Source organism: Melanerpes formicivorus, unplaced genomic scaffold, assembly GCF_026170545.1.
Source record: "Melanerpes formicivorus ecotype bairdi unplaced genomic scaffold, bMelFor1.0.p_v2 SCAF_13, whole genome shotgun sequence".
Lineage (NCBI taxonomy): Eukaryota > Metazoa > Chordata > Aves > Piciformes > Picidae > Melanerpes > Melanerpes formicivorus.
In genome coordinates this window covers 11,723,062-11,737,031 of record NW_027142365.1, presented here as the reverse complement: position 1 = coordinate 11,737,031, position 13,970 = coordinate 11,723,062, and the positions used below count along the sequence as shown (strand labels likewise).

Here is a 13,970-nt window from a genome sequence, read left to right as displayed (position 1 = left end):
CAGAGGCACCTATAGGGTGATGCCAACCCCTGTCCCACGTGGGTCGTGGCTCTGGGGCAGGGGGGGCAAAGGCCAGGGGGAGGGTGCAGGGGTGTGTGTGGGGGTGACCTTGACAAATGACGTCAGTAAATATTGCGACAGATGCTAGCTGGGATGTGGCACTGCCTGCTGCAAGCTGCGGTGCCCGTAGTGCTGCCAGGGCTGCCAGGCAAAGACAGGGTGGTAGGAGGTGGCATCGCCTTTACTGGGCATGGCACGTGGTGCAGCACAGCACAGCATGGCCCATGCCTTGGTGTCACTGCAGCCACCCTGGCGTCCCATCGTGGCACAGGATGGCTATGCCGGTGCCCGCGCCGGGGCAGGTCAGTCCTGGCGGTAGGTGCCGTTGTAGGTGAAGGGGGCTGGGGCGCCGCAGGGCCCGGGGCTGGCGGGGGTCCAGCGCTGGATCTGCAGGCGGGTGAAGGCCGGGGGGTCCAGCGGGCGCACGATGAGCGGGTCACGCGATGCCACCGACGGGTCCTCATCAAAGAAGTTGAAGGGGCGCAGGAAGAAGCCCACGGCGTTGCCCGGCGTGGCCGTGTTGGGGATGTCCTCGGCGTGTGGCACATGCAGAAACCCCACTGTCACCCAGGCCACCAGATCCTGTGCCAGGAGACACGGCGGCCATCAGCAGGTCCTGCTGCCAGCCCCCGCCATGGCATGGCGGTGCCCCCACCCCGTCCCGTGTCCCTTGCCCGTGGTGCCACCTGGTCCTCAATGGTCTCGTTGTCCCGCAGGAAGCTCTCGAAGTGGACCAGTGGCTCCCAGGGCTCGTTCTGGGCGTAGATGCTGCTGCTGCTGTGCTCGTTCTCATGGTGCCGCGTCACAGCCAGGTGGTACCTGCCAGGAGGCACGGGGCAGGATCCAACGTGTGGGTGTTGGGCAGGGTGGGGACGCAGCTCCCAGCCGTGCCCAGGCTCTCCTGCTGCCTGGTCACACAGTGCTGGATATGGGGCTGGTGAGGGGTCCTGGTGGGCTCCATGTGGCACTGGTGAGGCCAGCAGCATGTGCCAGGCTGGGGGGGACCCAGGATCCCTCAGGTAGGGTGCTCGCAGCCTAGACCCCAATGCCCTTTGGGATACGTCCCCTCCCCCAGGGTGCCATGTCAGGGCTGGGGGGATGATGGTGGCATCTTTGACCGTGACTAGCTTAGCCAAGGGTGCCAGGGTGGGGACAAGTAACTGAGGGCATGAGGTCCCACCGGGAAAGTTCCTTGTACCATGGCCATGCCAGAGTCCACCACGGCCAAGGTTTTGGCGCCACAGGCACCTACCTGCTCCAGGAGATGCCCTTCTCCTCCTGCCAGCCCCGTGGCAGCACATGGCTGGCATGGGAGTTGAGCTGGATGCGGTAGCCACGGGAGTGGCCCCAGCGGTTGAGCTGGCGAGGGTTGGTGACGAGGAGGTAGCGTGGCAGGGGACTGCCAAAGGGGAAGGCAGCCTGGCGCTCGCTGTGGCGCGGCTGCCGATGCAGCCAGGGCTGCACCACGCGGGCACCAGGGCTCCAGGGGTTGGAGATGTTCTCAAAGCGAATGTCCATGGTCTCAAAGCTGTTGCCGGTGCCTGCAAGTAGAAAGGCCATCAGCAGTGGTCTGCTGGTGGCACCTCACCTGGGGCACCCCATGGAGATGCCACCCCAGATGGTGGCATCATCCTTGGGGGCCCGGTGGTGCCCAGCCTGCGGTGCCCAGCCAGTGATGCCATCCCTGGTGCAGCATCCGGGACCTGGTGCCACCTCCCAACGCCCTCCCTGTAGCTGGGGAGGGACCCAGGTGACTGCACCTGCGACATCCAGGTCCACTTTATAGTGCACCAGGTGGGTGTGGAGGTTGCCCAGGAGGTGGCTGTGGACGCGGCTGCCGTAGCGCTGGCCCTGCGGCGTGTAGAATGTGGCGTGGATGTAGCCAGTGGCATGGACCTTGGCCTCCGCCACGCCGTTGGGGTAGAGCAGGAAGTCCCAGATGTAGTCGTAGTTGTAGACGGTGGAAGTGGTGCGCAGGACCAGCGCCTGCCCCTCCAGCCCGGCGTAGAAGTGGAAGCCACCTTGGAAGTCGCTGTCAAAGTGGCGACGCAGGGGCACGCCGGTGGGCAGCTCGAAGACACAGAGGGCACGGGAGAAGCGGGTGGGGCCCTCGGTGTCGTACAGGTGGTGGGCATCCACGAAGGTGGCCGTGGCTGGGCAGTCGATGCCTGGAGCTAGCTCGTAGGTGACGGAGCCCATGCCCCAGCCGGCATCCATGTACTTGGTCTGCATGGCCGCCGGTGAGTGGCCACCGTAGAAGGCCACGGCCTCCTGCACGCTTACCTCGTAGGCCACGCGCTCGCCGTTGAAGCGCAGGTCGAAGAGCTGCAGCCCAGCGGAGGAGCGCAGCCGGAAGGCCAGGCTCCAACCGCCGTACTCCAGCAGGTTGCCGCGCAGCCGGTAGCGCCGGCCCTGCGGCTCGCACACCCTGGCGCCCTGCACCTTGCTGGGGGTGCCGGTGGCAAAGCGCCCGCGGGGTTCGTAGCTGGAGAAGAGCTGGCGGGCAGGGGGCAGGGGCAGCCGCGCCACCTCCAGCGTGCCCCGCTCATAGGTCTCCGCCAGCTGATGCGGGCTGGAGAAGTAGCGGCCATTGTACCAGAGCTGCTGCACAGCCCAGCGCCGCGGGTCGGGGTCCCGGTGATCCACCAGCACCTCCAGCCCCACCGGGTGCAGGAAGAAGCCCTCGACGAAGCGCTGCAGGATCAGCCAGCTCCGACGCTCACCGGACACCAGCCCCCGCGGTGCCACGTCTGAGAAGGTCAGGCAGCGCTGCCCAAGGCCGTCGCCCTCACTGCCGCGGGGGTGCTGGCAGCTGCCATTGTGGTACCAGAAGCCAGTGGCATCGCGGAGCAGCCGGTTGAGTGGGGCCATGGCGGCGGCCAGCACACGGTGCAGCTCCTCATACTCCAGCAGCGTCATCGGCCGCGCCGTGAAGGGGACGCTGCGGCCACCCTTGAAAGACAGCGGCCGGTACCAGCTGGGCTGCGGCAGGGGCCCCACCGCCAATTCGGTGATATTGGGCTCTGCTTGTCCCCCAAAGAAGATGACAGCACGGGCCTGGCGCTGGGGCCGGGGGCCGCCCTGGTCCAGGTAGCGCAGGGCCAGGCGCTTCTTGGGGGGCAGCAGCTCCACCAGGAACAGGCTGTTCTTGGCCAGGGGGCCGTGGTGGCTTGGGGACAGCCCCAGCTCGGGGCGGCTCAGCAGGAAGCTCCGCACCGCACCCAGCTCCGCTGCTGACAGGTCAGCGAAGATGGATGCCATGCCCGGCGGTGGCACTGCAGGGCCAGAACCAACCATGGTGGCCAGCATGGACAGAGCCCAGGAGAGCCCCAGCAGCCACATCTTTGAGGGACCTGGGGGCAGAGGGAACGTGAGGACATAAGCTGTGGGGACATCAGCCATGGGGATGTGGCCCTGCCTGCAGCCAGCCAGCACAAGGAGTGGCCGATCCCTGCCCTCTGCAGCCACCATTTGTGCAGCCCCAGTACCCTTTCCCTTTCCCACCAGCTGACGGTGCCAGCACCTGGTGAAAAGTGGCATGGGCATGATGTGGGGTGACAAGGGCATGTGTGAGTGGCTGCCACAGCAAAGGCCACCCTGTTCTGCTGTGCAACACTCTGTTGGCAAGGCAGGGATTATGCTGTGCCATGCCATGTTCTGCCATGCCATGCTGTGTCATGCCATGCCAGTTCCCCATCCCACAGCACCACAAACCCAGCTGGGTGTCCATCACCAGCCCAATGGGAACATCTAAGCCCCAGAAAGGAGCCACTGGGGGGTGCTGGGGACCTCCTTCTCCCCCAGTTTAGGGGTCCTATGTGGTCTCTGCTGAAGCCTGGTACAGTGGGTGCCCAGTGAACCCCAGAGTGGTGGTTAATGGAAGGGGAGAGGCTCAGCTCGGGGGTCCCCCTCTCATCACAGGGGGCCTGCCATGGGGCTCCCCATCAACCCTAGAATCCTCCAAATTTCCCTGGCACCCCTAAGCCACTGCTATGTGCATGGGGTAGGGGTGGGTGGGAGGGGGGGGGAAGGGGAGGGAGTTGCTCTGTACCCACCCCAGGCTTTCTGCTGCCCCCCAATCCCTCTTTTATGCAACCCCTCCCAAACCCCTTCCCTTGCCCCCTGCTCACCTGGATCAGGGGTCACTGCTCACCACCTTCCTCTTCTCTCTCTCTACTGCCCCAGCACTACCTGGGGTCAATCTTGCTCCCAGTAGTACCCTCCCCAATTCCCCTCCCCCTTCCCCCCCAGTATTCTTTAGACACATCTCCTTCCATTATTCTTCACACACACCCCTCCCTCTGTTTTACCGCTGTGAAAAGCTCCTCACCTCCACCACTGCTGCTCACTCCAAACCTCCGGTCCCTTGCCCCCCCCACCGTGGCCGCTTGGTCATTGCCCCCCCCGCGGTGATCAAATTCCAGGGAGGAGGCGAGATAAGAGCTGGGAGAAACCCACGCGAGACCGTGGACAACACCAAAAAGTCGCGGGGGGGGGGGGGGGGGAAGAGGCTGCAGGGTGGAGGGGAGGTGGTGTGCATTCCCCACACACACACCTCGCAGCCCTCCTCCACCCCACCCCTCAAAAAAAAAACCCAACACAAACAGAGCAGTGCCAAATCCCCCCTACCCCATCAATGTACCCACCTCATGGTTCTGTCCTGAGTGGGGAATGGGGTGGTTGGACATCCCCCCACGTGTGCCACAGGAGGCTTGGGCAGGGGTGGGGATCCTGGCTGTATCCTGGGGATGATGGTGAAACCTGATCCCAGACAGATCCAGCTTGGAGATGGGAAGATTTGGGAGGGGTTGGGATGAACAGTGGGGGTGGGGAGTTGGTGCATGTGGGGGGGCCGTGGTGGTGGGGTTGGTGTTAAAATAATCCAGACTTCCTCTCGGGATAACCCATCCCATCATGTTGGCATAACCCATCCTGTTGTATCAGGATGATCCATCCGATCAGGGTGGGATAATCCATCCCGTGGGGAGAATTCATCCATCCTGCTGGGATAACGATGGGGAACAGCTGCTCACTCCAACTGCTCGGACGCAGCACTCAGCTGCTGCCCCCACAGACAGGCCGAGGCACAGTTTGGGTCCTTTTGGGTCCATCTGGGCCTATTTAGGTCCTTTTGGGTCTATTTTGGGTCCGTTTGGGCCCCTTTGCTACAGTTGCCCCCGCCCTCATCCCTTGGGGGCCCTTATCCCCATGGCAACGCGTCCCTGCTCCCCCCCCCCGGCACCATGGCACTCACCCCCGGCCCGCAAGGGGGCGCCATGCTGTGTCTCCGCGGTCGGCCAGAGCGGCTCCTATCGCCGTGGCGACGCTGCCTGTGACCTGGCTCCGCATTAACCCAGTCCGTGCCGGCCGCTGCTCCCGGGCAGCCGGCGCTCTTGTCCCAGAGGCAGACCCCACGTGGGGCACGAAGGGCGGTGGTGGGTGGGCAGGTGCCCTTGCGGGTGGCACAGAGGGCACAGGGACCTTTCGGAGGCAGAAGGTTTCCTGGGTGCGGATGGGGAATGGCAGAACCATGGGACCGGGTTGCAGCAGCCCTCTGAGATCGAGTCTGAATGTCATCCCAACACCACCATGGCCATCAAACCACCTCCCCAAGTGCCATGGCCACGGGTTTCTCGAACACCTCCGGGAGTGGTGACTCCACCGCCTCCCTGGGCAGCCTGTTCCAATGCCTGACCACTCAGTGAAGAAATTTCTCCTAATATCCAACCCAAACCTCTCCTGGTACAATTTCAGGCCATTTCCTGGTGGCACCAAGCTGGTGATCCCTGGTCTTGCCCCAGCTTGCTCCTGGAACACTGATGGCCTCTGCAGAGCCAGCAGCTCCTCACCCTCCCTGAGGATCTGGAGAGCTGCTCCAGTTCTGCAGGGACAATTCCTCTTTCTCTATAAAAGGAAACCAGGAGAGCCTTGGGAATTGAGCTTTTGGAACCAACCCCTGAGTGGCCAGGAGCTCCACAGCAGGATCCTGGCTGCACCCAGGCTGTGGGGCTGGGGATGAATAGCCATGGGGCAGCAGTGCTGAGGGGTCTTCTTGTCCTGTCACTTGTTCCCTGGGAGAAGAGACCAATCCAAACCTGGCTCCAACCTCCCTTAAGGTGCTGTAGAGAGACTGGAGGCCTCCCCTCAGCCTCTTTTTCTCCAGGCTGAACAACCCCAGGACCCTCAGCTGCTCCTCACCAGCCCTGTTCTCTACACCCTTCACCATCTTTGTTGTTCTTCTCTGGACCTGCTCCAGTCCCTCAATGTCCTTCTTGGAGCAAGGGACCCAAATCTGACCCCAGGATTCGAGGTGTGTCCTCACCAGTGCCCAGCCCAGGGGGACAATCCCTGCCCTGCTCCTGCTGGCCACACCACTGCTGATCCAGGATGGAGTGCTGGTGTCCAAATGTCCATTGCAGGTCAATGCACCAGGCAGGCTGTGTCCAGCCTCTCCTCTCCCTCCCTACTTGATCCCCAGTAAAGTCATCACAGCCATTTTTAGCTCTAAGACCCAGAAATCAGTGTCCTTCAGGGTGCTAAGAGGAGGGTGTTGGACACCCCTTGGTGTCTGACCCCTCCCCCAGCTCTCCCAGCTCTGCTCCAAATCCAGAAATAACCAGGAGGAAAAAAAAAGAAAGAAAAAAGGCAGAAAGGCAGTGATTTGGGTCCTTTCGTGCTTCTGTGAGTGCCGCAGCACAGCTGAGCGCCCGTGGCCCCTCCACTGCCCCAGCCCCCCCCCCGCCCCGTGGCACCGGCTCTTGGCCCGGTTAGCAGCGGCCCAACCACGTGCGCTGCCGGCACGTTGTGGGGTGGTGGCACAACTAGGACACGCCAAAAAAAGCCACCCGGGGCCGCGGCTCCAGCGCGTGTCACACCCGGAGGTGTCACCGACACCGGCGAGAGGGGAACGGGCTCCAAACACCAGCCTGGCACCACTCCCGCTGTGGTGCTGGGCACGGGCTCCTCCTGCTTCGGTTGCCCCAGTTCCTCCGAGGGGTTCTGGCCCTGGCCAGCAGCCCCACGGCCACCAGCAGATGGAGAGCAGGCGGCACCGGGGTGGCTTCACTCACTCTCGCTTCTGTCACGCCAGTGTCAACGGCTGCCATATGTCTCCCCCTGCTTGCTGCAGTGTTGCTGGCTGCTGTGTGTGCAGAGACAGAGAAACGAATCCCCACCACAATTGCCACCTCCGGGACACCTTCACCCCCCGGGGAGCTCCCAGGCGCAGCACTGGGTGCTGAGTGAAGTAGGGCAGCAGATGGAACCCGGGAGGCATGGGAAGGGGGGGTCCTGCCTCGCCTTCCTGCTCAGGCTGTTCCTCAGGAGCCCTGTCCCTGGGAGGCTCTGGGGGAGAGAAGGGTCTCCCTTTGGGGAGGAGGGGTTGGGAGAACATCTGGGCAAGGTGGACACCCCGAGATCTGTGAGGCCCTGCTGAGATGCAGCCAGGAGTGCTGTGGGAGCTGGCTGGGGCCATGGCTGACCTCCAGAATCTCAGTAAAGTCCCGGGGGAGAAAGGCCTGAGGCTGGGGAAAAGCCAGTGGCAGCTCCTGTCCAAAATGGTCAGGAAGAGGATCCAGGAACTTCCAAGCCTCTCAGCTTCAGCTCCAGGCACAGAACTGCTCCTATGGAGTCATCTCCAAGTGCATGGAAGAGAAAAAGGTTACTGGGAGTCTGGGCTCCCCAGTTCAGGAGAGACAGAGAGATACTGGAGAGAGCCCAGGGGAGGCTGGGAAGCTGCTGAGGGGCCTGGAGCATCTCTGTGAGGAGGAAAGGCTGAGAGCCCTGGGGCTGCTGAGCCTGGAGAAGAGCAGTCTGAGAGGGGATCTGCTCAGTGCTCAGCAAGAGATGAAGGGTGGGGAGCAAGAGGATGGAACCAGACTCTTCTTACTGGTGCCCAGGGACAGGACAAGGGGCAACAGGCACCAACTGGAAGCCAGGAGGTTCTCTCTGAATAGGAGGAGAAACTTCTTTGGCGTGAGGGTGCTGGAGCAGGCTGCCCAGAGAGGCTGTGGAGTCTCCTCTGGAGGGCTTCCAAACCCCCTGGCCATTGTGATCCTGGTGAAGCTGCTGTGGGTGCCCTGCTTTAGCAGGGGGCTGGGCTGGTTGATCTCCAGAGGTCTTTTCCATTCACACCATGCTGTGCAGCCACTGCAGTTTTATCAAACTCTCTTTTCCAACATTTCCTTCCTAAAATTTGCCACTAGCTCTCAGATCTTTGCAACACCAAGGTCAGAACTGAACTGAAAGTACCCAGATCCTCCTTCCCCAGGAGATGCCTGTCACAGACCCGGGCGTTCTAGCCGACTCCCAGCAGTGCTGAGGCAGAGACAATTGGTGTCGTTTTCTCAGACTTTTAACTCCTGTGCCTTTTGTGTTCATCCCCTTAATAACCTCAGTGTTTAACTGCCCGGGCACAGGTGACTGGCAGGGTAGCCCTGCTGCCCATCCTGCCCCTGCGGCGCCATCCCACGCCAGCGAGCAGCCGCGGTGCCAGGCTGCGGTCCCGGGGCATGAGAGCTCCGTGACCGGCCGGCGAGGACACGGTGACCAGGGATGCCCAGGGGTCCGGGCCGAGATGGTGCGGAGCCGGAGCCTCGGTCGTGAGCAGCTCCCGCAGGAGAGGGACACAGCCTGCAGCCGCCTCTCCTCACAGCACCTTTATCTGATTCCCACGGTCCCCCCACGGCCACCACCGCTGACCCGGGAGTCCCGGACGCCAACAAGCCCCGGTTGATGTGGGAGAGGGCCTGGGAGCCCCGATGCCGAAGCCCCCCCAACCCGGCTCGTCACAGCCCGGACTCAGGCTGCCGCCCCGGACATTCGGCGGCCCCGCGGGACCAGGGGAGGCTCTCCGGACCGCCCCCTCTAGCCGTGAGCGGCGCCGCGGCCCCTGCCGCCACGGGGCCAGGCCCGGCCGGAAGTGCCTGCGAGGCAGCGCCACAGGTCCGCCCCGGATCCGCCCCCCGAGCCGCTGCCGCTGCCGCTGTCCGTCCTCACGGCCCCCGGGAAACACGGAGCGGAACGCTCAGTTCCCGGCGTCATCTGCAAACGTGCCGCGGGTGCCGCAGCCCCCCTGCCCGTGTCACTGATGCCGAGCATAACCAGCACTGGTCCCAGTACCGACCCCTGAGGGTCACCGCGTGTCTCCACCTGGGCATCGAGCCATTGACCACCACCCGCTGGCTTTGACCATCCAGCCAAGTTCTTGCCCACCAACTCCATCTCTTCGCTACAGACAGAAGAATTTATCTTGTGTCCTGCTCATGCTGGGGTTCCTCCAGCTCCTGGTCCCCCCTGACAACAGTGGAGCTGTGGCACGCACTCCAGTGACGCCCTGTGAGGCATGGGCTGAGCCCCACCACTGAGCTGCGCTGGGCAGCAGTGGACGTGAGGTGGGAGTCCTGCTCTGCCACCATCCCACGACGACAGGAGGCCTTCAGCAGCCCAGAGAGCATGGGAGTGGGAGAGCCACCCCTGAGAGAAATCTCAACCAAAACCATGGCGGAGTGGCAAGACCCAATGGGAGACAGCACTTTGCTGAGCAACCCACACATGCCACAGAGCCACACATGCTGGTGTCACTGCTCTGAAAGTGGCCCCTGTCCTGGCTCAGTTGCACCTTGAGAGCCATGAACATGGAACCAAAGTGAGGGCATTTGGTAAACAAGCACCTCCCTTAGTTTGTGGTGGCTCTGTACGCTCACCCTGGTGCCAAGCTGCCACAGGTATATGGCCAAGTTCCCCTGGCTCATGGTGAGACACAGACATGAGACTGTCCAGGCTTTAATGGAGTCAATGAGAACATGGAGGGCACTAGGAGCATCTGCAGGTGGCAGCAGCAAAAGGGAAGCTCAGAGGCAGCATGGCACCAGCCAGCAACTGCAGCCACCACCACCTAGCCCAGCTGGCACCAAGACACTGAAACCACCCCTGGGTTTGGAAAGGTTCCTTGGGACTATGATAGAGCATGCCACCCAGCCACGGCAGTGCTGCTGGTGCCACTGCCAGTGTGGGGTGAAGATTGTGGTGTCACCAACAGCCACATGTTCCCCCCAGACACCTCCTTGAGCCCAGGAATGTGTTGGCAGTATCTGTGGGAGATAGATTTGGCCCAACTCCCTCAGGATGTGGCAGCCACTGGGAGCCAGGCCTGGGACACTGCTGTCACTGAGAGCAGGCACCATGCCATGCACCAGTTCCTGCTGCGCCCCCCATGCTTGGCATACCAGAGCCATCCCAGCCCAGCTCACTTCTCCCAGCAAGGCTCCAGCTCCCTGCCACTGTTTGGTGTTGGCACAGCCCCAGCACAGAGCCTCCCCACCTCAGCAGGCACCCAGGGTCTTCCCAACACCCCAACCCGGGCACCTTCCTGGATGGGTGCTCCTCTGAGTCATCCTTCAGCTCCTCGCTGCCAGGACCTCCAGTGGTCTCTGCCTCACCACGGTGCCTCCTGTGTGCCGCACTGGCTGCCAGCAGGAAGCAGTTTCCACCCTTGAGCTTTGGGGTTGGATTTGAACTTTATTTCCTGTGGGTTTGGTGCTGGTGGGGCTCCTGGTGAAGCTGGAGTGAGCCACTGCCCTTTCCTCTTCGCGCCCCTCTCCCTGGCAGCTGGGTGCCGCAGCTCCTTCCCAGTGAAACGGTGGTGGCCAGCTCCGCTCTGGCAGCTGCAGCCGTCATTCCCTGGGCAAGGAAAACAGCACAGCAGAGGTCACCCTGCACCAGCACCTGGCACCTTAGCTGTGGCACGTGGTCAGCAGCTTCACTGCCCCGTGCCACAGCCATCCTGGGGCAGGGAGATGCATGGGGATGCCCTGGGGAAACCTCTCCCCTCCTCCTCCATCATAGTTTCTCATTCTGGCACAGCAGGTTGAAGTTGTGGCATGAGGCTGTGCCACCATGGTGCTGGGCAAAGGGCTGCCAGGGAACCACACTGGCTACGTGAGATACATCCTGGCATGGGGCACAGGAAGAGCCAAGTCTGCTGGAGCTGGTGCACCAGCCTTGGCACTATGAGGGCAAAAACCCCCAGCAGAAGGATGAGGAGTGGGTGAGGAGCTTGGCTAGAGGGTGGTCCCAGGTCAAGACAGGGCTGTGGCCAGGTTGGCTGGTGGCTTCCTGTGCCATTCTGGAGGAGCTGTCACGCCCCAAAACCCTGGGGACAGGCCCCAGCTCCCCCGGGACTCAATTCCAGGGTGTTATGTTCTCCCCTGGCACCTGGTGGGGAACCAACTTGGGGACACCACTGGACCCCACAGTTGGAAGGCAGGCAGGGGGTGCTGAGGTGGTTTTTGGGGGGGTGTCTCACGTGAGGGTGTCCCCGTCCCCACGCGCGGTGAGGGCAACCTCCGGGGCGAAGCTGTCGCCACAGGGCGGGCGGGCGAAGGGGGTGCCGGCAGCGTGGCTGCGCCGATGCAGCTTCAGGGAACCCTTCTGGCTGAAGGTCTTGGGGCAGTCAGGGCAGGAGAAGGGCCGGGCGGCGCCGTGGCTGCGCCGGTGCGCGGCCAGGCTGCTCCGGCAGTCAAAGCTCTTCCCACACTGCGGGCAGGTGAAGGAGCTGCCGCTAGCTTCATGCGGTGGCGGTGGTGACGGCTGCGAGCGGCTTCCACCCGGCTGGGCCTGGTCGGCGTGGCCGGGCCGGTCGGCGTGGGTGCGCTGGTGGTTGAGGAGGAAGCGGTGCTCGCGGAAGCGCCGGCCGCAGCGCTGGCAGCCGAAGGGCTTCTCACCGCTGTGGATGCGCTGGTGGGTGAGGAGGTTCTGCTTGAGGCTGAAGCTCTTCTGGCAGACGCCGCACTGGTAGGGCCGTTCGCCGGTGTGGATGCGCTGGTGGATGATGAGGTTGTGCTTGAGGCTGAAGGCTTTGCCGCACTCGGCGCAGATGAAGGCGCGTTCGCCAGCGTGGTGCTTCTGGTGGCGGGCCAGGCTGGGCTGCTGGCCGAAGCACTCTCCGCAGAGGATGCACTTGAACTCCTTCTCCTCCTCTTCCTCGGCCTGGCTGTGGATCACCAGAACCTTCTCCTCGCCCAGCCCCTCCTCACCGCCGCTGAAGGCAAACGGGTTCTCACCCGCTGACCCCGCCAGGTCTGTCATGGGCACCTACTGTGCTGGGCCCTCAGTGCCCACGTCCCTGTGGGGTACAGAAAAGTTGGGGCTGCAGCTGCTGGCACCAGAAACTAGTTGGACTGGGCTGTGCTGAGGTTGCCAGCACCACACCAACGCCTTCAGGTGCTCCCACTTGCTGTGCCCATCAGCTGGGTGCCATGCTGTGGCCTCATGGGCATGTGTTGGGTGGCACCTTGTGCCTGGGGCTGGGTGAAGGCAGCACCTGGAAATCAGGGGCCTGGGACAGGCTGAAGCAGAGTCAGGGACCCCAGAATGGCTCCTGGAGGGAGCTGGGCCAAGCAGAACCAAACCCAGCCTTGGGCAGCCAAGAGGAGTGAGCTGGGCTGAGCTGAGCTGAGCTGGGCTGGGCTGAGCTGAGCTGGGCTGGGCTGAGCTGAGCTGGGCTGAGCTGGGCTGAACTGAGCTGAGCTGGGCTGAGCTGGGCTGAGCTGGGCTGGGCTGGGCTGGGCTGGGCTGAGCTGAGCTGGGCTGAGCTGAGCTGAGCAGGGCTGAGCTGGGCTGGGCTGAGCTGAGCTGAGCTGGGCTGGGCCGGGCTGAGCTGAGCTGAGCTGGGCTGGGCTGGGCTGGACTGAGCTGGGCTGAGCTGAGCTGAGCTGAGCTGGGCCGGGCTGAGCTGAGCTGAGCTGGGCTGAGCTGGGCTGAGCTGAGCTGAGCTGAGCTGGGCCGAGCTGAGCTGAGCTGGGCTGAGCTGGGCTGAGCTGAGCTGAGCTGAGCTGGGCCGAGCTGAGCTGAGCTGGGCTGAGCTGGGCTGAGCTGAGCTGAGCTGAGCTGGGCCGAGCCCAGCGAGGGAAGTCGAGATGAGCCAAGCTGGGCCGGGCTGGGCCGAGCTGAGCTGAACCCAGCCGAGCCTGAGCCGAGTAGACGCGAACTGGGGCTGGGGCAGGCCGAACACAGCCGAGGCGAGCAGAGTGGAGCCGAACCCAGCCTAGCCTGAGCTGAATCCAGCCAAGCTTCAGCCAAGCCCGAGCCTCGGCCGAGCCTCCCCTACCTGCAACGGGCCCGGTGGGTTCGGGCCCGGTCTCGGTGTCGGCCTCCCTGGCTCAGGCTGGGCAGAATCGGGCCCGTACAGGAGATCCCCGTCCTCCGCCGCACTTCCCCGTCCCTCCCCGGCGCCGCCGCTGACCTGCCCGAGGAGCCGCCGCTGCCGCGTCCCGCCGGCCCCGCCCGCCTGACGCACCGGGACCCGCCCGCGCCCGTCACCGCCGCCTCGGGGCGGCTCCGCCTGGGCCCGGCATCGGCCCCGGGCCCGGCCCTGGGGCCCCGGTCCTGGCATCGCCCTTCGGACACCGTGCCCCCCGCCGCAGGACGCTGCCCCCAGCCCCCGCCACCCCCAGCCCGGAACCGCCACGAATTGCCCCAAACCGGCAGAACCGGCTCGGCTGCCCCAACCGGCAGCAGCGGCTCTGGCAGGACCGGGAGGAAAGAGAACTCCCGAACCCATCCCTTGGGTCCTGCTCCCCGTACCCCCGCCACTGTGTGCCCTGTGCCTGGCGGGCCGCAGCCGGTGCCGGGGGCTCTGAGCCCACAGAGGCTCCTGGGGTGCTGCCGGAGCTGCCGCCGTGGCCGTCGAAGGCGACACCAGGGGCAGGACACGGTGGCAGCGCTGAGTCACCCCGGGCCGTGTGACAGCCACGCCTTTGCCCACAGCAGGACGGGCTCGTGTGTGCCGGGCACGGCCATTCAGGTGGCACCAGGAAGTCCCAGCATGGCCAGACAGTGCTGCAGTGGGAGACACCGGCTGTGATGGTGCCCCGATGACACCGGTGGCACTGCAATGGTGACCCTGGCAC

General features: G+C 64.0%; 2 protein-coding genes across 3 annotated transcripts; both read right to left on the bottom strand.

The window, feature by feature from the left end:
- Window positions 1-223: 223 nt before the first annotated feature.
- On the bottom strand, window positions 224-4,437 carry AOC1 (amine oxidase copper containing 1). The gene is made up of 5 exons (XM_068146132.1): window positions 4,391-4,437; window positions 1,821-3,413; window positions 1,313-1,601; window positions 747-879; window positions 224-642 (listed from the first exon to the last, which is right to left on the bottom strand). The coding sequence occupies exons 2-5, from the start codon at window positions 3,400-3,402 to the stop codon at window positions 364-366; spliced, it is 2,283 nt and encodes a 760-aa protein (XP_068002233.1). The 5' UTR covers window positions 3,403-3,413; window positions 4,391-4,437; the 3' UTR covers window positions 224-363.
- Window positions 4,438-10,558: 6,121 nt separating this feature from the next.
- Window positions 10,559-13,456, bottom strand: LOC137444929 (zinc finger protein 569). Of its 2 annotated transcripts, none has more exons than XM_068146131.1 (3): window positions 13,304-13,456; window positions 11,366-12,184; window positions 10,559-10,740 (listed from the first exon to the last, which is right to left on the bottom strand). In XM_068146131.1, exons 2-3 carry the CDS (start codon window positions 12,145-12,147, stop codon window positions 10,734-10,736), a joined length of 789 nt encoding a protein of 262 aa, XP_068002232.1. In that variant the 5' UTR covers window positions 12,148-12,184; window positions 13,304-13,456; the 3' UTR covers window positions 10,559-10,733. The 2 variants fall into 2 exon arrangements, with proteins under 2 accessions (XP_068002232.1, XP_068002231.1); XM_068146130.1 differs by lacking the exon at window positions 13,304-13,456 and adding an exon at window positions 13,169-13,297.
- Between the last annotated feature and the right edge of the window lie 514 nt (window positions 13,457-13,970).

Coding starts and splice junctions, on each gene's coding strand:
- AOC1 (XM_068146132.1), bottom strand. CDS start 3,402: ATGTGGCTGCTGGGGCTCTCCTGGGCTCTGTCCATGCTGGCCACCATG. Junction 1,602..1,820: donor AGTGGACCTGGATGTCGCAG/GTGCAGTCACCT, acceptor TTCTACTTGCAG/GCACCGGCAACAGCTTTGAG. Junction 880..1,312: donor AAGGGCATCTCCTGGAGCAG/GTAGGTGCCTGT, acceptor GCCTCCTGGCAG/GTACCACCTGGCTGTGACGC.
- LOC137444929 (XM_068146131.1), bottom strand. CDS start 12,147: ATGACAGACCTGGCGGGGTCAGCGGGTGAGAACCCGTTTGCCTTCAGC.